Below are 26,233 nucleotides of genomic sequence, written 5' to 3' on the forward strand. Positions count from 1 at the left end.
TTTCTTTTTACTGCTTGGTTTTTTTGCACCGTCTACCAACTTTTACCCTACCTGACCGTGAAACTGAGCTGGCTTAAGTTCACCTTTTATTTTCCGCAAATAGTGGCGAACAGACTGGCTGCTCCAAACCCACGATCCACTACTTGAAGGGCCCAATGGGTTACGTCGGATCGAGGCACTGTGGTTCACTTATATCAGGAGTACACGTTAGCGTTGAAGCTGGCACGATCGAAACTACGGGTGTGGATAGCTATTGTCGCACTATACGCCGAGAGGAATTTCTAGTCGTTGTTACTGTACACTCCTCAATTTTTATCGTTTCTACGATTACCGGATTATGTAGTTCGGGGTAAAAGATGAAACCAAATTTTGGAACTGTAAACAGAAAATCTAGTATAATTTTGATTATGGTCACTTTTACTGTACTAAAACGATTAGACTAGATTTTGTGCTTACAAGTATACTGCTAATTTTTATTCCGTAACCAGCACTGTATTGTGATTTCGGCTGTGGTAAAAAATTAAAATAGTTCACGATTGTGTGGTAACCGTGTCTAAAAATTTCTCTCGGCATTTACTATAAATATATGACTTATACGTGCCCGTGCAATTTGCCAGGAGCAACGAGGCGAATCCTTTAATGGCAAAGATCCCACCCGATGAGGAAAGGCAGCATGCATCATTCAAAATGATATAGAAAAGCGGGTTTCGGTTAAATTTCCTATTTTCGAAACCACTGATTTCCGTCTAAATACGAATGTTGAAATCCATGAGGCGATTGCGTAACGTTCTTATCGTCTTTGTATCGGATTCTATATATAATCATGGTTTTTCTACGGACGGTAAATCAAGATTGATAATGTTAATCGGCATCAGAAATTCTAACGATAAATTGATTATACCTGATTTTTGTCTTCCGTCTCCGTAATCAGTTTGCAATCATAAATCAGCTTTCCGAATGTTATACGTGTATACATATGCATTCAATAAACTCGCGGTATTCTAATTAAGTGAAAATGAAATCCACCACGAAACAAAAGATCTACTCCTAATTCATAGCCTTTTTCTACGACAATGAAATAGCAACAATTACATCAGGCTGAATCGTAATCGCCATAACGAGGTTAAATCAAGTTACAGAAAATATTCCCGCAAAGCATCCCTGCAATAGAGGGTGCAGCTCTGTTTATCTTATAAACTCTTCCAAGTGGATGGTCGCCTGTTGAAGTTGTTGTTAGGAAAGACTAGCCGCGACTTCGGTTGCATAAAGTACAACATCCCGTAGCTGATAACGATACGCACACAGTGCAGAATTCGTTTGAACGTAAAAAAGGTACGCTGTCATCTGAAAGGAGAAAGCTGGATCCCGCATGTTATCTACGCATATAAAAGCTCGCACATACACGGCGTCGCTATAAGGCGGGAACTTTATACAATACATACATACTCAGGGCACCAACAGTATCCCAACGAGCTGGAAAGATTCTGGACTAAGTTGCATGCTGCTACCCTGGTAGCGGGTTCGCGAGGGAGATGCCACCCTGGACCACGCCCTTACTCCCTGGGTCGCCGACACGCCGGGTCATCTCCGGTGGATACAAACGCTTCCTTCCATTCCGGGCAGACATCTCTAAAACAGTTATAAACCTGTTTTAGATCCGGTCTGCCTATCCTAGGTGACATGGTATGCATAAGTGTACCCATAGTATACAGATTTGGCCTCCTGCAAGTCATGTAATTGAACAGTTACGTAATGACATTAATATATAGATATATATATGTAGAATAATGAATAGGGATTATTTAACGCCAATCAGGACGAATACAGAATTTAGTACTCTGTTCCGATTTCTCACATTCATACTTTCCTGCAAGATATAAAATAATTAGATTGTACTTATTCAAGGTCGATCCAGCATCGAAGTAATTATAAATCGTTAATTTATTATACTGTCTATTTTGGGCTGATGAAGCTCTATCTACAATCTCTGGAATGTCAATGGCACATTCTGTGATCTCTTTCATACAATGTTTAAATAATCTATAAATATATATATGTATATACACATACATATATGTGTCAACGACGAGTGGCCAATCGGTAATCAATCGGATCAATGTCAAGCCGATAAACGCCAGGTTCGATGTGATTAGTAATCCAGTAGGATAGCATGGTGCAAAAGAGCTGGGCTTAAAACGGTCGAGCTACTGCTTGAATGCACGGCCCTCGGAATGAGAAGAGCTACGATATTAACTAGGAGACCATAGCTGATTGCACTAGCTTATAAGCTAACCAAAAATATATTCGAGCTTAGGGTTTTTGCGAGAGATTAATCACTCGTTAAATCTGGAGTACACTTTTCCATAAATCTTGTGAAATGTCTTGAAATCTTTTGAAATAATTTGAAACCCTCTGAAATCTTAAAATCATTGAAAGCTCTTGAAATCGCTTAAAATTTTTGAAAATACTGCGAAATCTTTTGAAATCCCTGAAATCTTTGTGATCTTGAAATCAAGTAAACAACGAATCGATGAGTGATTAACATCTCGGGTTTTTCTTTCTCAATTCAGGTACCTGCTACCAAAAGTAAAACAATCACTTGTGAGAACATTACGGAATTCTTCGATTGACGATTACTGTGATTTCTGCATATAAAAAGCGTACCTCGTAATTGCTTAACTTATCGCGTAGAATCCACCGTGAACAGTGATATGCGTGCATTGTTTCTTAGAACGATTCAATTTTAATGAGACAGAAATGAAACAAACGAAGTTAGGATACCGCGCTTATTTCAATTACTGGGGGAAAATATAAACAACCAACGCAACATCTAGAAACTTTAACGCCGTTTGGTTGCCGATAGTTGTCACCAGTTGTCACGGGAATGAGATATTCTCAACGAGAATTCAGGAGTTCCGTGGCTGAGTTGGTCGTTTAAGAAATAACTATTTATATTTAACAAATAACCGTGTGCAGCGTCTGAAACGATGGCCAGATGTCATCTCTCACGACAGCTCAGCCTACTGACTGGTAATTAAAATTACACGTATATCTTTTAAAGATATTCACGCGATTACTTAGGTTATGTCTAAGCCAAGTTACATAATTCATAGTTGCTTAATTCATCAATTTTCAAATATAAACGTTATCTGTGACACTTATTATCTCAGCAATACCTAGCTCGTCAATTTTATATCGTTACTTCGTCCCTGCAGTTCTGGAAGAATAACGAGTCATTCTACTCTAACAGATTGTTTATTCGATTAGTTAACATAGCAATTCGTATCATCATGAATTTGAATCATCTCAGAGCTTATATTAACTGTGAAACTGCAACAATTGCATCAGAAATAAATCCTGGAGTCACTATTCTCGTACTTTGATATTTTACTATTCTCATAATGAACACTGGTACCTTTCAGGCAAGCTTGGTAACTATGGACAACTTCCACTGGTCAGAAACTGCGCCGTATCTCAGGGCATTATTCATCCACAATTTGCAAGCTTCATCGCCCAAAAATACACAACTGCACCAAAACTAACGGCCACAAGCCTCATGCTAACCTCTGTACCACAGGTCAGGATTTCTTATTATTTCTCAATTGAGATATCGAATAGGTTGGCAATGTAAAATTCCACACCTACTCAATCAAAGTTTCCGTTTTCCTTAAATGATGAATAATTTTTTTTGATCTGTACTCAATTGTAGCTTTGCAATGCAAACTATCTATGACATGTTTGAATACGAGATATCTATACTTGTCAATAGTTAAAAATGTCAAAAAATATGGGAATCATTTCAAAAATACGATATTCTTAGCTGTTGTTATACAATTCTTATCAATAATATTACTCACTGAACAAACTCATGACTATTTTTCATGTGAGCAGCTGAACCTGGTGCGATCAATAGCCACGAGTCAACGTCATTGTGCTCCAATAACTGGTGATCACGTGCGTCTATGGCAAGCCGAGCGAGTAACTTCTGCTATCCTAATAGGACTTCTGCCTGCTTGCATCTTGCTTGAGAATCCATTTGTCGACGTAACGTTATCTGTCTTCATGGTCATGCACAGTCACTGGTAATTCAATCTTATTGTTACTGATATTTTTTGTTATTGAAATTTCACTTTTATCAGTCGATTTTTATCAATGAGCTCAGCAAGAGTAATTGCAATATGTCAATATAATACTACCTTTGAATTCATTGCAGGGGTTTGGAAGCAATAGTAATCGACTATGCTCGACCGATAGTTGTGGGTAATATCGTCCCAAAAATAGCTCATTTTGCACTGAATCTTTTTTCTGCCGCTACACTAGCTGGTCTGCTTTTGCTAATTTATAATGGTCCGGGTTTGGGGAAAACTGTGAAGAATCTGTGGACTGTTGGCAAAAGTGAAGCTGCAAAATAGAAAAAAGAAAAAATAACAATTACGCGTGTTCACGTTTTGTGTAAAAGAAGAAAACGACAATATACGACTATTGTTTTAAGTTATTAGAAATTATATAGTTGGTAAAAAAAAAAAAAAATTTACCATTGAATAAATTATTGTTTGCCATGATAAATGAATGTAGCGCATTATTTCGTACATGAAGAAAAGATTCGGCATATGTACTTGTAAGATATTGAAAACGTTGTTATAAGTTAAGTGAATAATTTGTTGTACAAATTTCGTTTCATGAAATATTGAAGAAAAACACTGATGTAATTAGCTTCAAATAGCGATAAAGTATTTCGGTAGTAATCATTGATTTAAACTCAAAATGACGAAAGCAATAAAACATTGAAACATTATGCATACACCTGTGTAACAATTCTTTCTTCTTTTTCCTAGTGGCTACAATTAGCTAATTTTTTTGAAACAAAGTGACTATGCCACTAGGTCCGCTGAAATTTATTTATTTACCTATTTTTAAAACCCTGTGGTAATAACTCAATTTCACTGAGTATTATGGTGGCTATTTTTATTAAAACAATTCTAAAAAAGGATTCACAATGTATGTAATTCATCATAACGTAGCACTACTTAAATCTAGATTTAGTACGATGCAAATACACTGCTCAAATCTGTACAGCGAACGAGGACAGGTGAATCTGAGCCCTTACTCAGATGAGACTTGAAAAAATGCTATATCAATCCATTCCGAGCTTTGTCTTGCAGAAATTCATCGTTCAATTTTTTTCAACATCAAATAATTCGTAAATGCTACTTTTTGCACTCAGCTATGCTGACAATATTTTGGCACTTTTTACATTATATATTTCTGGAATGTATACACGCTGATTAAATTGATATTTCCCCAAATGAATTTTCAAAATAATTCTAATGAAAAAAAAAAAAATTAATAAATAACTCGATTGAAATAATGTCAAAGAATTTCTACAAGCGGTAGCTGAAATTCTTGCGATTATAGTATTTATGGTTTTTACCCAATGCTAGACTGGCCTTCCTTCGTTATATAAATTGTAGTAGGTACTAGACGTTTTTCTTTTTTTAAATATTTTTTTGTTGCTTTCTTTACATACTCTTACAAATTCTTTGTATCCTTTCTTATTGCACAATATGATTACCTAGAAACATTTGATGGTTGCATACAACCGTCGTTGTCACCGTCGTCAACATCATCACCATCATCATCATTAACAACATCATCGTCGTCGTCTATCTTTATAGCGTTTTTATTACACAATAATCATCAAAAGTTACGAGCTCAGCAACTCTAATTAATGTACAATTATAGATAAATCGTTACCCACATGAAGCATGACAGCCAAAAGATATTCAGTTCAGTAATACACAGATGATTATAATAAATATAACCAAAAGTTATTGCTAAATTCAAGTTTATTCTGCACTCATGATTTTTAGTGATTCGACAGTATTACTTTTCTCTTTTTTTTTTTCACAGCCAGAAAAATTCTCAATCTCACTATTTGCCTTGATTTGATAACTAGTGATAGTAAATTTATGCAATTTCGTTTGTACAAATTCATCTTAAAACTGAAACTTAATAATGTACAAATAATCAAATCTCTAAAATTAGTCAAGATATTTGAGAACACCCACAATAAATATCTAACAGATGCCAGTGCCCCATGTGAGTGATTTTTATCTTTTACATTCCTATTGATTTCAGATATGGATCAACTCAAGCCAAGTTCGTAACAATTAGTTGAAATTCGAATATTATTCTGAGATACAACTCATGCACATCATTTGAAGTAACTTGGCATAAATGTGCCCATATGTGAGCACTGACCATTGCATTTTGATGTTTGTGTGATTATCGCTTTGCAACAGTGTAATAAAACTATTTGTGAGTAGTGCGGAGCTGTCTACTTTTTTTTTCGTTCTTTTTTTTTTTAAGAAGCACGTATTTCTACATGAAATTAAGTATCTTAAAATAATATTTGAAAGTCGAAAACACAAGATCTGTTTGTCAACACAAGATGTGAGAGGCATTATTGAAATTATATTTCTACAACTAGTTATATATGTATAATAGTCACACACACCGTTTTTCAATAATCTGTGTTATCTATCTACTTGTTAATTTGTTGCATACTTCTTTTACATATTAAAATATGATATTTCTTAAAATAAAGATTATCAGCAATATTTTTAATCGTCATTATCATTATATTAGTCTTCTTTATAGCAAAATTTCCACTGCTCGCATCAATGGCACATGTGCGCACAGTGTTCGTTCTATTTATCAAATCTTTATTATCGCCGCCTTTTTACCCCTGATGCTGTTTTTTCTTCAACGTAATTTATTCTTTGAGGTTGTTACTTTTTTCCTGAACCACCCTGTAATTTGTAATAAAAAGTTCATCAATTACAATACATAAAAAACAGCGCGAAAGGCTGTTTGACAACCTATGAATGAAGAGTATTGTTGCAGAAAATAAGATTACATCGATATTGAAATATCACACAAATTTATGTAATTCCAACTACTTCTACTTTACTACTTCAGCTGCTACATCGTAGAAATTAATAAAATTGGATTAACTATATTATTGCTTTATCAATATAGATCTATTAGAGTCCACTGATGACTTTTAGTGAAACACATGCAGCTGAAGTTTAACATTTAGTCGAAATATTGGTTTATATTTTATTCGTAAATACAGAAAACATTCACTATGACATGAAAAAAATTATAATCTAGAAACGATTTGTTGAAAGAGACAAAAGTTGTAATCGCGAGACGAGTAATTAAATACTCAACAGATAAATCATACGTCTTGCCAACGGAAGGTTGAAAAAAAAATAAGCCATTGATATTGTTTGCTGCAGTATACATATCTGTTCATTCTACTGTCTAGAAGTAAAGAAAATTGATATTCTTATTCATAGATTATTCACTTTCGACAATACCACAATGATTATCAACCAAAAATAATAATGAAATTTGGTTGTGGGTCAAAAATAACCTTAGAGGACTCTCTACCCATCACCAATCGATAAATAAAAGTTGCTGGACATTTTTTTTTACAATACCGAATATGCATAGTGCCGTGCAATCTATTGCAAGCAATACTTAAAATATATCACAGTAACCAAATATTGTTGCGATACTTTACACGCCATAATTGATTACAACAAAATTAAACGAGTGTAAAACGAATGCATGAAAGTACATGGAAATAGAATGGGTATTTTGACAGGCAAGAAACAGATACATGTATACCGTGAATATCTCTTGAAGCAGGCAACTCAAATTCATGTTTGCGACAAAGTTACAGTGGAGTCACTTGAAATTGGTCAACTGGCCTGTTTCCAAAAATATTTACAAATGGTACAGAAAACTACATCAATCCAGAGTTTAACAATGAGATCTGATTGCAATTGATCAGATCTATACCTGCGCTAAGTCATAGAGTATATAGTGCATCGAATTTATCTGAAATTGTTATCAATATACACCGAGCAATATTAAAATTGTTAACTCTGACACTTAAAGAACATACAAAGTTTTCAGTGTCAATTCGCAAAGGCAAACCCTGCAATATATTTTTTTGAGTATTCAATAAGGATGTCAACCGGCAATACAAACATCAAGGCTCACTCAATGCCTGTAACTTTTAGCTCATGTACCGATTGACACAAATTATTACTAATTAAGGCACAATTGAGGCCTGCGTGGATTAAAATGAGACACAGCAAATGAATTTTAAACAGGCACCCCAATTCTATAGCGTTGAATGTTATGTGTATTGATCATGTGATGTCAATGATGTTCATGAAAACTGAAACATACTTTAAAGAATAAAGCATTCTTAACGACGGTGAATCAGAAATATTTAATATATATAGTGTGGAAATCTGAAATGAAAATGAATATTAATGTAAGGTATCAATGACAGCTGTGTTACGTAAGAGGAATAAATAATATCGTGAATAATAAATCTTGCAGCTAAAGTGTCGTATCCTTTACCTCAGTGTTTGTGCTGGCGTCACTTATTGTTACTACTAATATTATTTCGTTTCTTCTAATTTTTACATAAGTATTCTCTACAAACATGTCATGAATTATTTTTTATATAAATAAAATTCATGATTATGTGTCTGTATAATTACAGCAGTACGGGTTCAACATCGTCATGCTCGAATATGAATTCAAACAATTAGCATAACTTTTCCCATTGGAATGTTTCAAGTATTGTTTCCATGTTTGCTGATTTTATGGAAACAGACATTTACAATCGTATTCGTAAATATCAATACAAATTATACAACACTACATTTGAATAAAAAATTTTTCTTTCATCACGAAAATAACTGGTGCACTTGCAAAGTAAAATATGAGAATTAATCATTGTGTAATTTTTAGGTATGATTGATGATGGCGTGGGACAATCACGATGCAAAGAACATTCACTAGGGGAAGCATAAGTAATTATTAGGTAGGAATTGAAACCTGAGGTGAGAATTAATTTCAAATAAAAGAAATCACCTAAAAACCATATTTTGCCTCGAGACAAATAAAGTTGAATAATTGACGCTAAGTATATGAGAGGACGCAATGTGTCTAGAAAAAAAGAGGTATCATTACAAGCCATGTGAGAAGTGTATGGTCGTGTGTGGTCGTTGGAAGAAAAAAAGAAATGCACCTGCAGTAATTAAGGATATTGCGTCACGTGGAAACAAAAGTGAAGACAATGTTTGAACAAATTAAAAATAAGCTGAAACAGCGAGTGGACGGTTAAGCCAGCGAACGGGAGGCTACCCTTTTTTAGACGCTCTTTCGAAAACCGAAAAAAAAAAATTATCAATCATTTGAGAAGAATGTCATCTTCCAATTATTCCATACCTGCGAATCGGCGCCGCTTTGTCACGGGTTTCATAGTGGACTGTTAGAACAACCAAAATACAACATATTTGTTACTTTGATGTTGTTATTGATTAGGCTATTAACGATGATAGTACATGGTGGTCAACGAGCGATCTGCGTTGGGGAATTTCTATTAGCTTAATCAGCATGTAACACATTACGTGTCGTTGTATGTACATTTAATAAAATGCAAGGGCATTGACCATCAGGACAAACACTGAGGAGAGAGGATTTAAAGACAGTAGCTCATAAAGCATTGGCCCCTATGACAACGTCGTGAAATATAGTTTTTTTTTCACCTTGCTAAACTTTGGAGCTTTACAAGCAGTCAAAATTGAGATATTACTTCAAGTTTTTTTCTTTTTCTTTTTGCAGTAATTTTGCTGACGAATACATAGCTTAAAAGTACGTATAAAAATGTCGGTTATTGCGGACCCGTGTAACTGAGAATTATATTCGTTTTCCAACTTATGACTACAATTATGTGAGTAAAAATTCTTGGGCAGAGTATATATATACTGTTGATTGTATCTGTTTCTTACAACATAAATTCAATAACTTGTCACAGATTTTCAATATAAACTAAACAGTATCTGTCACATTCTGCTACTAAGAACTACTAAGAGAAAAAAAAAAAAAAAAGAATATAAACTAAACATGCCACCTGAATGTGAGACCTACCACCAAGGATAAATTTTTTTTACTAATAAAGCTGTCTACTTAGACACTGTACCCTTTCTAGAAATTATTTATGAGAAAACCATCGACTGTTTTTAAAAATATAATCTAAAGACAAATTATATGCGTGTGTCTGTATATATATATACACAAAATGTGTATATATATATATATTACTCAAAGAGGAAAGAATATGTGGACAATTACAGAATGCAATATGTTACTTCTGCACAAATATGAAACTCAATAGTCGAACAGATTTTTGTGTTTCTCTGTTACAGATGTATTCAAACAAAACTGCTGATGAGACAAATGGGATAAAAAAAACATGTACCGGGAAGAGAATGAATTTATAAGTACAAATTACTTATCTATAGATCGACTTTAAAATCTTCCTCAAAGATAGTCTTTGGAAGAAAATTAATTCATTCCATGCTGATGTAATCTTTGATCATTATCTATACTTCGTTCATGTTTAATCAAAAGTAATCTCACATCCCAAATGACTCATCGCGCAAATACCTGTGATTGAGTACTATGATACAGTAAAACTGTCAACTCTCAATTATTGCCAATGTGTGTGCAGTACAAAAATACGTAAACGAGCCAGAAAGAAAAAGTGCTTCCCATAAACTTTTATGGGTTTTACCTTCCTCTTTTTCTTGTGCTTTTTATGTTGCTGGCTGTTCAACGGATTCCAGCTAGCCTGTGTGTTGTGGTCTATCATGTGACACGTTTGTGGGGAGGAGGTTTTTGATATTAGAAAGCTGGTATCGGGTTCTTGTCGACACTCAACCAAATCTGTAGCGGGCTCGGTTATGGAACATTTTGCAAGCTCTGTATTCTTCAGCGATTTTTCAAGCGCAGCTAACAATGAATGCGCCACCACTGTTGGCTGCATTTAATTGGGAGAGAAATGGTTAGGGATGATGTGTAAGTTAAAGCAAAGGCATAGTTGCTTCTCTTTTCAATTGAACAATCGCATAGGTTCAAAAACTTTTTCATATAGAATCAAATTCAAAATTGTTTTAACGTATAAAAAATGTAACTAATCTCTATATCAAATATAAATAGCCTAAATAAAGTTGATCACACTTCGATGACACTTAGTTTGAAAAACTTAGAAACATAATAGAAATAATTATATACTTATTACTCTCGCGTGGAATAATTTTCTGGAGTTAATTTTACCCATTTACCTCAGTACTAAACAGGTGAATTTCTAAACATGAGTTCCATATAGTTTGCCGATACAAACAGAATTGAAAAGCTTTTGCTGAAACTTTGGGTACTGAACGAATTTGTCTACGGACTATGATACAAGTTAAATTAAATGCAACTCTTCATGGAATACGTATGTCCATATGTACATTGATGGCTTGTCGTTTTTTTTATTATCACTAGCAAGTAAAATAATGTAGCACATTTCCTGTAATACCGTTAAGATAATAGTTTGCTTTTCACACTAACCTCAGACTTGGACGAATCTGATATTGGTGGCCCGTTTACGGTGGATTGATCTAAATTCCTGAAACCGGGGGATACTTCATTCTGAAATTAAGAAACATATTTTTTAGGCTGAAATTTAGAGAACAAAGTATGAAACTTTTGGGAAACTAACATTTTACAGCAGACATGATAAATATCCAGGATACCGTTTAACATCCAGGAAATTTTCGCTAATGTTGCTAAATACTGTGAATTTTAGGATATATGCTCATCAACTTGTCAGATAATAAAATAAATATCAATATTGTTGTAAAAGTTTACAAGGTAATTTTGGAAAACTGCTAGCAACTAACCAAAAGTTGCTAACCTTTAGTCGACCAACTTCGTTCTGCAATTGTAAGACAAGATTTTTCTCCTCTGCCAGACCAGACTCGGATTTTTCTAGTAGGGAGCGAAGCCTTGCTACCTCTGCATCAACAGCAGCCTTGTTGCTAATTTCTTGTTGCAATGATTGCAGTAATCGTGATTTTTCCTGAAATTTGATCAATCCATTGAAATTTCAAGACTGATTTATTATTAACTCCAATCCTAAGTTAAGCTCCAGTTCAAAATTTGAATAAATATTATTCGTATGAATGTTTGTACTAGATTAAAAAAACTTCCTTCAAAATGGATGAATTTGTGCTCAAATAATATACATACTGTATACTGACCTCTCGAAGTTTTTCTACTGCGTTGAGACTAAGATTTTTCTCTCCTTTCACTGGAGATGATTCGGATTGAATTTTAAAAGATGACAATTGGGTTTGGGCTTGGTGTCTGAAGGTTTCTGCTTCAGCTAATCTCGTTTCCAATTCAGATATTTTCTTATCAAGCTATAAAAGTAAAATAATTAGTTTATATTTCAATTTGATAGTTTTAGAATGGAAGTTTCAATGTCAACTTAAAAAGAGTTTAGTTCGAATATTACTAGAGTTTGAAAATTTTAAAAAATTTACTGAGCAGTATTAAATAATTTTGGTTGAAAAATGAAAAATAATATTACCCTCCACCGATCAGTATGTAATCTTTAATTTTACCTGTTCTGTGAGGCCAGATTTGCTTCGAAGACTGTCAAGTTCAGTTTTAAGACTAGTTAAAATTTCTTCTTTTTGTTTAATCTGTGCCTGCCACCTCGCTTCTTCCGATTCTAGGTGATTTTGAAGTTCATTAAGTGTTCCTTCCTGTAAAATCATCGAACAATACGTATGAAAAAACCTATCACGTTGTAAAAAACACGAAATATTCAATTAAATCAATTATAACATACTGTATTGTGAAATATTTCTTCATAATACGACACCATCCCCCGTAGGCTCTGATTCTCCTTTTCCATGTCTTCTTGTTTACGTTTGGAGTCCTTGACAAGTGAAGAAACTTTGCCTTCAATGGCAGTCAACCACTTCTCATGAGAAGATTCAGCAATACTAACATCGGGGAATATCCTCTGCAGTAACATGTCAGTGGATTTCTGTTCATCTCTTCCAACTTTTTGCGATAACTCCTGAGAAAAAACACAAAGAAAGCATCCCGAATTACATTGAATAGTATAAAAGAAACTGTAATAGTCATTGACTCCTTAAAAAGAATCAAGCCTATCATTCGTCTGAGAAACAATAATGCATGTATTGTGAGAAGCTGATAACACGGGATCACTGCTGAACTTTCAGCATGTGATATAATAATTTCTGAAAAAATAACAGAAAAACTTACATCAATTGCTCTTCTGGAATTAGAACTTGTGCGAGACTCTGCTGCTGAAAGAGCTTCCATCACTTTCCAGTTCTTAGTTCGTAATTCCTATAGTAGCCGAAGAAAAAAAATTTCCACCAAAACAAAAAAAAGAAAAAAGAAAAGAACCAATCAACAGTCAGTTTACCATGCTTTGAATCGAAAAGTTAAAAAATTAATATAAACGCAGTTTGTCATTCAAGCAGAATGCTAGATAACCTGAAGCGATACGAAACTTTGTATGTAGTGGAAGCAATTGATGATAGTTTTTCACCATCTTTGTAAACAGTCAGGTAAAATGTGATTAGACATGGTTAAGAAAGATATAATATCAAGTGGCACATGGCAGTGCAACACTTGATATACTTTCTTAATGTAGGCTAATCAGAAAGAGGGATCAGCTTTGGCGCTGAAAGTTCAGGGAAAAAGTCTTATGCCAATGAGTTGCTGGAGATTGCATTGTTAAGTGCAAGAAGAGTGTTACTTAACAATTTTTGGATAAGCTTAAATAAGAAACCTATTCACTGCAACGTTTTGTCAAAACTTTCAATAACTTCGAAATTAAAATGATGAAGCTTTGCTTACATTGTTCTTCTGTTTCTGGACCTCGAGTTCGTCCTGAAGATTTGTTCTTTGACGACGTTCATTGTTCATATCGCTTTTCAGTGTCTCCAACTGGACAGTAAACTTACTCAGCTCCGTGTCTTTCTGATTTACTTCCACTCTCAGCTTCTCCAGCAGAGTTTCCTTCTGTTCTAGTCTGCGGGAACAACGTTAACGAAAATAGTGTTAATGCTCCAAACAAGTGTGTTAAATATTAATACCTAGATATACATATAGCGATTAAAGATTGACTTACAAATTGTTGTTTTCAATATGTTGAATGTTCTTAACAGCCTTTGTTTCAACGCCATTTTCACGGCCTTCGGCATCTGGACGTTCCGTATTAGCTACTAACTGAGAGGCTAAGAACTCATTTTCCTCGCGAAGTTTTCTAATCTCCTTTTGCAGCTCACCAAGAGTCCCAGACTAAAATCAAAGCTTTGGTTAAACAAATAAGTGGTTCACATTAGCGACAACGAGGGTGTACAAATATATATTCGACAATTCCACTTGTCTGTGAATCACTAATATTCTTTCAGATTTTCTAAAATTAAAATTATTGATATTTAAAGATTTACCTGTGACGAGAGTCTGTTATTTTCTTCTTGCAGTCTTGCAACCTCGATTTGTGATTCAGAAGAATTTCTCGCACCCTGCTGTAGCCTTTCAACCTCAACAGACAACATTTTCAGTTCAGACACAGTTTTGTGGGCGTTTCTAAGTTCCTCCTGGGTCTTGGCTAATTCTGTTTGAACCTTATTCAAGTCGCTCTGTGCCTTAGAGAGTTCAGTTTTTGCATTTTTACTTTCACTTTGAGCCTTAACCAGTTCACCCGCTGATTTCCTAAGATCTGCTTGAATGATATCGAAATCTTTTTGAAGTTTGTTACAGTTGGATTGCGAGTTCTTTAGTTCAGTCTGGGCGACAATTAAGTTTGACTGCGATTGTTTGAGTTCGTTTTGCGTCGTGCTCAACTCAGTCCTGAGTGAAGTAATTTCGACTGCCTCAGTCTTTGCTTCGTTTTGAGAGACTGAAAGGTCAGACTTTAATTTGTTCAACTCGGCTTGTACCTTGTTAAGTTCAGCTTTAAGATTGTTAGCCTCGTTAGCTTCGTTTTTCACAGCGTTCAACTCTGATTTAACGGAGTTCAATTGTTTTTGAAGGTCTTGTTCGTGGCGAAGCGTATTTTGCAGTCTATGTTCTAAATCATCAATTGTACGATGAGATTCCTATTTAAAAAAGGAAATAAAAAATTATTTTCCACCAAGTACACGTTGAATAGTTTTTTCAATGTAGGATATAAGAAAACTTTCATTGGGGGTGTGGAAAAGTTAACAAACCTCGAGCTGTCTAACCATCTCCTGAAGTCTTTCTCCTGCTTCCTTATAGTGCTGCAGCTGTCCCTGGGAATGCATTAACTGTTCTTGCGTCATCGCTAGCTGTTGCCTGTGCCGCTCAACCTCAGCAGCGCTATTTTCACATGTAGATCGCAGCATCTGGATCTCTTGGTTAACGGTCATATTAATATTCTGCAGTTCTTGAATTTCCACATGTTTTTGGGCAAGTTGCGCTTTCAAGGCGTTCTCGTTTTCCCTCATCTGCGAATATTGTACCTCCAGTTGCTTTCTCTGTGTGACAAGTTCTTGCTGAAGATGTCCTTGAGTTTGTCCCTGATCCTCTTGCATTTGATGAATAATGGTCATCTTTTCGTTAACCTGGCTTTGCAATTGTTCTATTTGTCTGGCAAATCCTTGTTTCTCTGCAGCATGACTCTCCAATATGTGTTGCACACGAGTATGCAGAGTCTGAGCCTCGGTAGCTTTGGCACTCAAAGTTTCTTCGAGCTGCCTCACGTTCGCAGAGAGCCGAGACTTTTCAGCATTCAATTCCGAGCGCAATTCTTTTAGCTTATTCTGAACAGCAACACTTGCCTCTTGTTCATCAGCCAATGCTTTTTCCTTCTCTGCCAACTGTTTTTTAAGTTTAATCACAGGATCTGTGCGACCTTCGGTCCACTCAGAATGCTCTAAAGGATTATCTAATTGTTTGTTCAACAACTGATCAGTAAGAATCTGAATTTCAGACCGGCTAAGTTCTGCCTTCTGAATAAGAGGCATAAGCAAAGATATGTTGACGCCATCCTTGTCGCCCCCTAAAAAAAGTAACATGAAAAATTGCCACTAAACATTACAGGTAATTAGTTTGATTCAATTATTTTCGTCATTGATCATTTACCAATTTGTGCTAAAATGTCATTCCTCTTCTTCTTATTCTTAGATTCTTTAACCGACGACTGGACAGGAACTGAGATTTCTTTTACAATTTCTTTGGCTGTTTTAACAGGAGTTTCTTTTTGTTGCTCTTTAATTTCCTTGGGAGTTTCTTTGAGTGCTTGTTGCTGTGGAGCGTTTCCAACATCTTTTTTTTCCTCCTTTGTATCCCCACCTTTCTTAGGTTGTTCTTTTGCGTTTTTCTTAGTTTTCGTCGGAGTGTCTACGAGAGATTTGTTGACAATTGGTTCGGACTGTGTCATTTGATGTAAATTGTCCTTCTGCGAGGGAAGAAAAATAAAAAAAAATAAAAAAAAAAAAAAAAATAAATGAGTATATGAATAAATATAATATTGAATTGATAGTGTCGGAGAGAAAAATCTATTTCAATGAATTTCTGATTGCTTCTTTTTGGCGTGGGAGATGAATGGTTCGTAGATACTATTATCTATGCCTCATAGTGATATATACAGGTTACTATTCTTGTTATCTTCTCTCGCGATATGGGTTACCAACCAACATATATAATAAAAAGAAGTGACAAACTCCCCTACATATTAGCATTAGTATCATGAAAAATACTGAGATGTCGATAAAAAAAATATTTGTGTTACGAATATAGAATTGCTCCAGCTGTTCAAACCCAGAATGACCGCAATATGTCCTACAGCTTTCCAAAATGCAGATTTGGCACTGCATGACTTTTTTTTTATTCCATATTAAAAATTGCCAATGAAAAAACTTACAAACTCAAGTTTAACACAATCGGATAAGCTCTATAGACATATTTATTTCAAGGGAGAATCACCTTATATTTTTACGTTTTGTAACTACTAAAGAGGTTGCAACGCGAGCAATAAGTCTTTCTAACAAAAATATACTCACGCTGTGACTACGAATAAGTTCAAGATCATCTTTGGGTTGAGTCAAATCAAAATGATTAATGTCTTCTGACTGGGGTTGTGAAAGACTGGGTTCTGGTACCAAAACCACCGGCTCATCTTTGTTGAGAAGAATCGGTTTCACTTTGTCAACTTTTCCCTTCTTCTTGTTCCCCTTGATATTTTTTTCCTCCTATTTCAATAAACCGAGTTGTTGATTTACTTTGTAGAAATTTATACATTTTGAAGTGTTGGTAAATTCCTTGGAAGTAATTTATAGTTGATGAATATACTCTTATTGGTCCTAGTTTATGTTTATTAGTGATATTTTGTTCGATTTGGGGAAAAAGCAAACACAAACAACGTTTACTACGACTTCATAATTATTTACCAGTGGAAATTTCGTCATAGGATCTCCATTATTCTGACTTCTCGATAAAAGCTTAAACCTAAAATGGTGAAAGTTTACTTTTACTCGGTCTCATCTTTGGTAAAAGACTTGACAAAGTTCCAAATATAGTCCTATGAAAAGGCGAAAGAAGATCGTTTCACTCTAGAGATTGCAATTGGGAGAAACAATACTGTTCAAACTTACCAAGGCATGTTTATTAAATATTAGTGCAACATGACGTGTGCCAAAATTTATTTATGGATTGAAATTGAATAGGATCAGAGTTCGACATAGAGAAACATAAAAAGTGAATAAACTATCTGTATTAATTTACTGTACAGCTGGACAAGATGTGGTAATTTTTTTGTTACTACAACTTCTGTCATTAGTCATTTTTTTAAACAAATGAATTTCATGCTGTGAATTATGTAGCAATTAGATTATAAAATCTGGTAAATCGAATCGAAGTGTTATTGTACCTAAAATTATGTTAAAAAATGTTGACACATCCACAAATGATTAGATATACAAATGATACATTCTTAGAATGCCATAGTTTTGAAAAGTTATCTTAAAAATAAAATCCACAACAATTCAGAAACCTAAAATTATACAAAAATAAAAAGTTTTGTCGCGCATAACAGTCTCTTGAGGAGAATTTCATTTACCGGTTCCTACATAAGATTTCTTTACTCTTAAGCGTTTTTAACAAGAATTCAGAATAATGTTGAATGAAAAAAAAATTAGTAAGAAATGAAGAATGGATAACTAAGCGTTTTCTACCTGAATGGGTGCTTCGTCAATGAGTATTTGAGGATTTTCCTCGAATTGAACGTGCTCGGTTTTTTCATCTTCCCTGTCTTCCTTTTCTTCCTTCTTCTCTTTTACCTTTTTCCCCCCAGCTTTATTTTTATGCTTCTTCTCTTTACCTTTTTCTCTTTTACCTAATGAGAAACAGATGAATTCGTAAATCGCCAACATTCGGAGGTAAATACAGCTTTCCATATTAGCTGGTCAATAAATAACCATGACTCATTCCTTATTTAAAATTATAATTTGAATGAATTCATTGCTTCTAAATATACGACGACAACGTATTCCATGTACACATTATTCTCTTTCATGTCCAGACACAATATTTGTTAAATTTCAGCATAAAAAGTTATCGAACTTACCTATTAGCAAGTCATCAGGTAGCTTGCGTTGTTCAGCTATTGCTTCGTCGTAGGTTTTTTCTTTCGTGCCAAACATTAACACAAAGAGAATAACAGCAGCCGATGCGACTACCAAACTTACGCAAATCAGCCCTGTCTGGACGTCCATTTTTTTTTTGGTGGATTTTCTTCTATAAACACACGAAAGTTTATTTAAAAAATTTTTCAGAATTCATAATTTATCAGGTATCACTTGTTTTACGTAATTGGCGTTACGTGACTTGGATGGCACACAAATTAAGGTGATTAGACTTTACGATAATACGTGGTTAGTGAAGAAAAAAGGAAACGGAGAAATTAAAGACAGTGAGGGAGGAGAATTGAAAAGTGGGGCCCCAAAAGATAAGAAGTTCGGTAAATAAGGAAAAAGAATTCACAATTGAAAGAGGAACAAAGAATACGACTGATATGAGTCAAAAAAACATGATCAGACAGCTGAGAAAACTGATGGTTTGAATATCATCAGACATCGTGATGTTATCTGCCAAAATAGATGTAATACTGTCCTCGTGTTACTTTACGAATGCAAAATATGCTATAATGTATACACGCATTACAGCCAGACATATGAATCATAAGGCATACAGTTTCCAGTACTGTAGGGTTTCGAATTATTATTTTATCGTAGAGCTATTCCATACACAATATAATTTGGCAAGAGATCTGTTGAAGCGACTGAAGCCAACTCAACAAAGCTTTAGCTCATATATTTCTTCTTTTTCTAATTACAGTTATACATTCGACTTCTTTGCCATAGTTTGAATAACATCATCCAGGCAACAGTTATAAAGAGGGGGTTAATTATTCGTAGTTTCATAAATGAGTGTATTCTACGTCAATAGCCTGCGCCATATTTTCACCTTCATGTTTCTTTTCTTCTTCAAGTTGAACTTTTTTCCAAAAATTTCAAATACTTTGCTTTATTAAGCTCAAAGATTGAAAATGATATGGAATTGCACGAGTGGAATTTCCAAAAAATATATTGAAATCGAAGTGTTTAACATTTGAAGAAAATCACTATTTCGCGATTTTAGCACTACTTTGAAAGAGTCGAGTTTGCAAAATAGAATATCTCATTCTATTCCAGTGCAGCAAATTCCATATAATGCCAGTGTTGGAAAATGACAACTTTTTCCTTAAAATGTGCATTGTTGCATTAAACTTTTCTAACGTCAGCATCATGAATGCTGTTCAAAGTTCATCTCCTGATCAAATATAGAGCAATGAGTTAAAGAATGGTGTTGTTATAATCTAAATGATTATGGGGAAAAAAAGAGGACAAAGTCTTTAACAACGGTTTGCCACAATGTAAATCACAACAGACGCATCTCCGAGAGATATAAACTGGAAACCGTTATCTGTTTGACCATTCCACAGCCATCCGACAGATTTGCGAATGCATAAGCGATCCGGGCAACATGTTATTTATCGTAAGTGTCCAAACACAATTTGATGCAATGCTTTGCTTCAAAAACACGGATATGGCTTTAGAAAATGAATAATTGACAAAAGACACAAATAGTATTTACCTTCAAGATGTAAAGTCTGATCAAAAATATGTTAAAGAAATCAGAAAGGTGAGAATGTAAAATTTTTTTCTGCACCAACAGCACTATTGCTCGACCAATAGCGATGAATGTTTTGCACAAAGAACAAGACGATTGTTTATAACCTATAATAATTTTAGCAAAAACATATTTCGAATAAGTCTAGAGAAGAATAAAAACTAGCTCGATTTCTGCTGGCTCAACCTCGGTGACATTGTCAAAATCAATTGTTGTGACTTGACGCATTTTTGCACAGTTTTTGCGCCGAATTGAATGTAAACAGAGTGGAAGAGGAGCCACATTTTCGCCATTTGCGAGTGTTGATCTGTGCGCAATCGGAAAATGAGAATAGACTAGCGAAAGGGTGATTCGATTTTTCGGAGTATATGTATACAGGTAGCGGCGACTTGTGTGACGAAACAACTGTACCGTGACGGTGAATCGGAAGATTCGTATTTGAAACTCGTACTGACCGACAGGTATTTACAAATAGGTATGTTTTGCCTCGTGAATTTGGAATTCGGGAAACCGGGTCCCGTGAGATCAGAATGAATCACGTAGCCAGAGTGGCCGAGAAGTACCAGGAAAATCGTGCGAGCTTCGGTGCACGCTATATTTGGATTTTGTAGACATGGGCCATCGGTGTGTTAATTGGAAAGTTAAATTGGTCGGCGTTAAAATGTAAATACGTAGGTACAACGTACGTGCAGAGATGAACCTAATTTACGAAAGATCAAACAGTGTTGGACCTCACGTTGCGCCGCACGCTTCGACAATTAGAACGAAATTACTACTATACTACACAATCGCGAGATATCAGAGATAAGCAGACGCTCGATTATTGTCCGGGGCAAATACCGAACTGCGATTTAACGACTGGGCGGCGAATTAACGTTAATAGACGGTGCGTGGCGAAAAAAATAAATGACATATGGATGGGATGACAGAAGCAGAAGAAGCGGCGGGTGGTAGCGGTCAAACGGCACGTCATCAGTATACCAATGCCGCCGACTTGGTAGCATTCCGCACGTCCGAGGATCGAGTAGTGTACGTACGGCTTCGACAATAAAAACCGGTTCGTACTTTTCATCAGAAGGACGGAATTATTGCAGAATATTTACCGTTTGGGGGCCCACTAAACTTAACCACGTCACGTAATAATTGTCAGGCGAATCTATTTCGCCCTATATCTCACTAAAATAAGCTTACTTTTCTCCTCGACTTCAGACGAGAACTCCACGCACACGACACAAGAACTCTTCTGAGCTGTTATGGCCGCTCCGAAAGATTTTAGCTGAAAACCACGCCCATCGGATATTCCGAAACTCTGGATTGGTCAGCTCGCCTTGCCACGTAAGCAGCTCAGCGTGTACTTTTCACTTTCATTTACCATCGCGGTATTTACCGACTGTGCACGGACTCTTCGCGCGACTTGACGGCATGTTTGAAAAAGTACGCCGTGAAGTGAGCAGTTTTTCATGTATGTATGTTTTATTGTGCGTTAAATTGCACGAATGGCTTATCTTTCGATTAGCTTATTTCCGGTCCGAAACAACATGCGAGTTTAATTTATCCTACTCGAACTATTTGCCATTGACTAGCGATGTGGCTAACGTGAGAAAATGAGTTGTATTGTCACATAATCGAACTCGTATTTTGTTTCAGACCGAAAATAAGTTAGCCGAAACGTTGAGGCATTTATGCATTTTACTGTACAGTAAGGTTCATTAATAGGTTTCCAGTTTGGAGCATATACTACTGGAGGTAGCGGACCCATGCCGTTAACCTCGCGAAAACTATGGCCGTAGTAATGAGGGAGCGTGATATACATCCTCGGGTTACCCAGGATACTCCGTCTCTTTCACTCTACATTTTATTGTCCAAGAGGAAACGTATCAGCCAACCGGGATGTAGAGCGAGAGAGACAGATTGAGGATAGAAGAAGCCAGTGTTTCTGTTCTAGGGTAGCTGCAGGTAGCTGGAAGCATAGGAGCCATCGGATTCAGTTATCCAGTTATTAATAGTCACTTGTTGATTCTCTTGAATAGTTCGACTGAGTTTACATACGTACGTGGTTTTTATTTGACTGTTTACAGCAAGCAGTGGCTGTCGGTTTTTAGTTGAGTAACTGTTAAGTCTTGCATTGAAAAAGACGCTGCATTTCGCGAAGTACAGTACGTATAAATACCAATACTTCGATTGTTCTGAATAACGAAAGATTAGCTATCCTAATGTGCGAGTATTTCTTGGAACAGTGAGAGAGCTGTTTTTGGCTCTACTACGGAACGTCAATTATGAATTTGAGAAACGACGCCATGAATGCGTCCTTTCATTGCACATTAGTGCAATTTCGAATGCGTTCAGTGTCGGGCTATCGAAACTAACTATACATACAGTTTCATACAATAGATTTATTCAATTGAAACAGATCTCTTTTTTTCAGGGTGGCTTTCCTGATTGTGAGTGATTCTGCATCCTAAGCAACAATGAAATACATAGGTATATCGAGTAAGTGTTATTGTTAACTTTCGATTCACATCCATGCGTGGATGATTCGTGAGTGTACTGCATGACCAATATTCATAATTTTTCGGCATATGAATATATTTGAATACGAACATGTTAGAAAAGTACATGCTCTATTAAACTATACATCCCCATCCTTGCTGTAAGCTTCGAATTGCACTATTCGTAAGCCTTTGAAAATTCTTCAAAACGCCTAATCGCAATCAGTAATTTGTAGAGTCAAATCATATACCTGATAGACCTACTGAACTTGAAGAAAAATCCCAGTAATATTTATTTACTAATATTACAAATTTTGAAATACGTGTTAGATTAAAATACTAAACAGATTTTCATTTTTATATTTGATCGAACATTCCGTACAAGTGGAATAACTTTAGCCTAAGTATTTATTGGAATAAATAGAAACCAATACTTTCATTGGTCATGTATCAATTACCTCAATATTTTCAATAGATTTTACTGAATAATTATATATTCTGTAATAAATTTTCATAAGCAATCCAACGTGAGAAGGAAAATAAAATTCAGACATTTATTTACAACTGGTTTCAAAAACTAACGAGGTTCATTTTGGACGGTCACAAAAAATCAAGTTCCTCTTTTCGGCTCCACATTCCTTACCCATTACATCCAAACCACTCTGCTCCGTCTTCACAAAATCTAAGTCCTTATCCGCGCCATTCCAGTCCTTATAATCGGACATGAGCCATTGCTTCATATCCTGGTAGTGCAGGTCCTTATCCTCAGAGCACGAATTCTTGGCCAAATAGCGCCAACCCATATCTTTGACATACAAGTTCGAGTCCCAGTGTGTGTAATCCTGGGGGACAAGGTACGGGGGCCGTCTATAATCAATACGCTAATGTAACTACTTCTTTGCCGCTGCGGCATGCAACCTTGGCTCCCCGCAGAGCACAGTGGAATGTCAAGGTGAGATAATCAGTTGGTAGATTTTGCAAAACTTACAGGGTAAAACAGGAGTTTAACTCACAACTAGGCTGATGAAAGTATATTTTACTTATCTGTGTCTTCTGTGATTTTGTTATTCTGTAACTGAAAGTTGTACAACGTTTATTAGAAATTCTATCTCTTTTTTACAGCCCTCCCCAACAGTCATTGCTTACTTTCTATTTATCGCAAACACAGATGCAAGGAAGTTGAGAGAGGCGATGACAAGATTGGGATCCAGCGAAATAATCGTGATGGATATATTAGCAAATCGTACTAATCTACAGCGACAAAAAATTGCTGAAGAGTATAAAACTCTCTATGGAATGGTAAGCGATGTATCAGGATATGGTCAAAAATTTTTAATTTGTATACCAAATCAACAAATTTATTGTATGCATAATACATGTGAAAACAATTTGGGTTTCAGGACCTTAACATAGATTTGACCTTCAAGCTAATTGGTAACTTTACCTTATTACAGCTATGATGATGCCACTGCCGCAATATTATGCTAAGGAACTGCATGATTCTATGCGTGGCTCCGCTACTGACAACCGTCTTATCATTGAGGTTCTCTGCACGCTGTCCAATGATGAAATTAAGATGATTAAACAGGCTTACAACTCCAGTAAGCATCGTTGCAACATATGCAGTGAATTTCTAAATACCGAGTCTAAATCCTCCCATCAAACGTGTATTTTTAGTCATATATTTTTATACTCAGAAAAATATTCATTGAAAATTAATACACTATTTCATTTCATTTCACTTCATGTTTTAGATCGATTTATCAATTTTTTCAAAGTATCTTTCGCATAGAGTATTCAAGAAGCTTAGAATACGATATCAGCGGAGATACTACAGGTAGTTTCAAGGACCTGATGTTCCCTCTGTTCATTGCTGATCGTGATGAATTGTTTGATCTGGATCCAGCGGAAGCTCAAGAAGATGCTCGCGCACTTATCGGGATTGGTGGGTGCCCATTTTAAATTGTAGTTATACATATAGTAAATATATACTACGCCATACTTCAAATTATTACTATTTAGTATTTGGATAATTCAATTACAGGAGACTTAAGTTTTGGAAGTAAGGAATCTACGTTCCTTAAAATTTTGGTTGAAAGAAGCTTTACCCAGTTGCAGCAAATATTCATAGATTACGAGAGTATGGCTGGACATGGAATTGAAAAGGCCATTGAAAATCAATACTCTGGAGATATCAAGGACCGCCTTCTTTTTGTCAGTGAGTTTTCATTTGCTGTTCCTATTTATTGTCCTGCCTCAATGTTGGTATATCGATTATTATTGTTCTTTCCATTAGTACAGTAAAATGTCTGAGAAATTCACCCGTATTCTTTGCTGAGCAATTTTACAAGACTGTGCAGGGACCTGAAATTGATGATAAAGAACTTATTCGACTAATCGTAACTCGCTCTGAAATTGACATGCGCGAGATCAAGGAAGCGTTTGTTGAACTGTATAACGAATCTCTGGAAAATTATATATCGGTTAGTAAAAAAAAGTTCACTTGCAACACAATGACATATCTTAATTTTTGGCAGAAATTTCAATAATCCCACTACAATTGTAGTACAGATTTTTGTTTTTGGAATATAATTCGTCATTGTGTGTACATTTTTTTTTCCAGGAAGACTGTTATGGCTGCTACAAGGAATGTCTCATTACTCTTATTTCTTAAAACCTTGAATTGGCTTTCCCAAAAAATCTGTCCGTTACACGTAACTACATTATTCTAGCATCTCATCTGCTCATTAATATCATGCATTTAGAGCGAAGAAGTGCAGCTTCTAGCTGTTAATAATATCGTAGCTGCGTAATATTTTTCTTTTAAATTGACTGCTTTGTGTTACAAATGTCTTAAATTTGACTAGGTACTCATGTAATTCACACATCATGAGAGCTTACAGTGATTGCCGTCGCTTATGAGAATCTGAATCTGTCATAAACTACAAAATGGAACTTTAAAATATCTCAAGTTTAGTATATATATTCATATGCTAAGAATATTAGTTTATAGTTGCATTTCCATGTTATTAATTTCTTTACTAACTTGATTTTAATTCATTCTTAGTTGAATTGAACAAAGTTGAAAGTATTTTTATGATTCGTATTCCTAAGGTGTAAGTGAGACATAACTGTGTCAGTCCATTTCTTTAGTGAGTCTACAATCAATACATGTGGTATTGATCAACCATTTTCTTGCAATCATAGATCATCCTGTGTACTTTGTCAAATTCCATGGGTTGAACTAAGTGCCATTTCACAATAATTATCAAAGTAATGTTGAGGATTTTCATAATTTGAATTCATAAATCAGATTTTAATTCTGCATTGAAGTATTAGCTGTATTAATTGGTACAGAAATATATCTACTACTAACTACGAACAAATTAAATATTCCTTTGAACAATTTAAATTATAAAAACAATTATGTTGAATATTAGATTATGTACTTTGATATTAAGAATAGGTGTAAAATGGTTGGAAAAATATAGCAGTTCAATTTTACATTGACGGTTTTGTGGTATTACACAAAACACTACAGAATATTTTTAATCTGTTATAGACTTCGCTGTGCTCAGCTG

At 35.2% G+C, this 26,233-nt stretch overlaps 3 protein-coding genes across 13 annotated transcripts; 2 read left to right on the plus strand and 1 right to left on the minus strand.

Moving 5' to 3' along the window:
• On the plus strand, window positions 1-4,612 carry LOC124303718 (succinate dehydrogenase [ubiquinone] cytochrome b small subunit, mitochondrial). 2 transcript variants are annotated; one of them, XM_046761293.1, is made up of 4 exons: window positions 1-240; window positions 3,423-3,577; window positions 3,892-4,082; window positions 4,214-4,612. In XM_046761293.1, exons 1-4 carry the CDS (start codon window positions 156-158, stop codon window positions 4,410-4,412), a joined length of 630 nt encoding a protein of 209 aa, XP_046617249.1. In that variant the 5' UTR covers window positions 1-155; the 3' UTR covers window positions 4,413-4,612. The 2 variants fall into 2 exon arrangements, with proteins under 2 accessions (XP_046617249.1, XP_046617250.1); XM_046761294.1 differs by lacking the exon at window positions 1-240 and adding an exon at window positions 2,867-3,030.
• LOC124303698 (interaptin) lies at window positions 4,315-21,477 on the minus strand. Of its 8 annotated transcripts, none has more exons than XM_046761227.1 (18): window positions 21,355-21,477; window positions 18,560-18,729; window positions 18,168-18,328; window positions 16,998-17,186; window positions 16,078-16,393; window positions 15,183-15,994; window positions 14,421-15,071; window positions 14,099-14,268; window positions 13,825-13,999; window positions 13,222-13,308; window positions 12,779-13,012; window positions 12,549-12,692; window positions 12,183-12,344; window positions 11,837-12,001; window positions 11,491-11,571; window positions 10,670-10,915; window positions 9,322-9,361; window positions 4,315-6,812 (listed from the first exon to the last, which is right to left on the minus strand). In XM_046761227.1, the coding sequence occupies exons 2-18, from the start codon at window positions 18,705-18,707 to the stop codon at window positions 6,766-6,768; spliced, it is 3,828 nt and encodes a 1,275-aa protein (XP_046617183.1). In that variant the 5' UTR covers window positions 18,708-18,729; window positions 21,355-21,477; the 3' UTR covers window positions 4,315-6,765. The 8 variants fall into 8 exon arrangements, 7 of the variants coding, with proteins under 7 accessions (XP_046617183.1, XP_046617184.1, XP_046617188.1 ...); XM_046761228.1 differs by having other exon boundaries at window positions 21,267-21,381; XM_046761232.1 differs by lacking the exon at window positions 13,222-13,308.
• Window positions 21,209-26,013, plus strand: LOC124303716 (annexin B9-like). Of its 3 annotated transcripts, none has more exons than XM_046761290.1 (9): window positions 21,209-21,220; window positions 21,373-21,498; window positions 23,775-23,951; window positions 24,107-24,253; window positions 24,445-24,597; window positions 24,697-24,870; window positions 24,954-25,135; window positions 25,276-25,366; window positions 25,520-26,013. In XM_046761290.1, exons 4-8 carry the CDS (start codon window positions 24,109-24,111, stop codon window positions 25,324-25,326), a joined length of 705 nt encoding a protein of 234 aa, XP_046617246.1. In that variant the 5' UTR covers window positions 21,209-21,220; window positions 21,373-21,498; window positions 23,775-23,951; window positions 24,107-24,108; the 3' UTR covers window positions 25,327-25,366; window positions 25,520-26,013. The 3 variants fall into 3 exon arrangements, with proteins under 3 accessions (XP_046617246.1, XP_046617245.1, XP_046617244.1); XM_046761289.1 differs by lacking the exons at window positions 21,209-21,220; window positions 21,373-21,498 and adding exons at window positions 22,093-22,653; window positions 23,445-23,604 and having other exon boundaries at window positions 24,053-24,253; XM_046761288.1 differs by lacking the exons at window positions 21,209-21,220; window positions 21,373-21,498 and adding an exon at window positions 22,093-22,653.
• The last annotated feature ends 220 nt before the right edge of the window (window positions 26,014-26,233 follow it).

The sequence above is a fragment of the Neodiprion virginianus genome, chromosome 4 (genome assembly GCF_021901495.1).
Source record: "Neodiprion virginianus isolate iyNeoVirg1 chromosome 4, iyNeoVirg1.1, whole genome shotgun sequence".
NCBI lineage: Eukaryota > Metazoa > Arthropoda > Insecta > Hymenoptera > Diprionidae > Neodiprion > Neodiprion virginianus.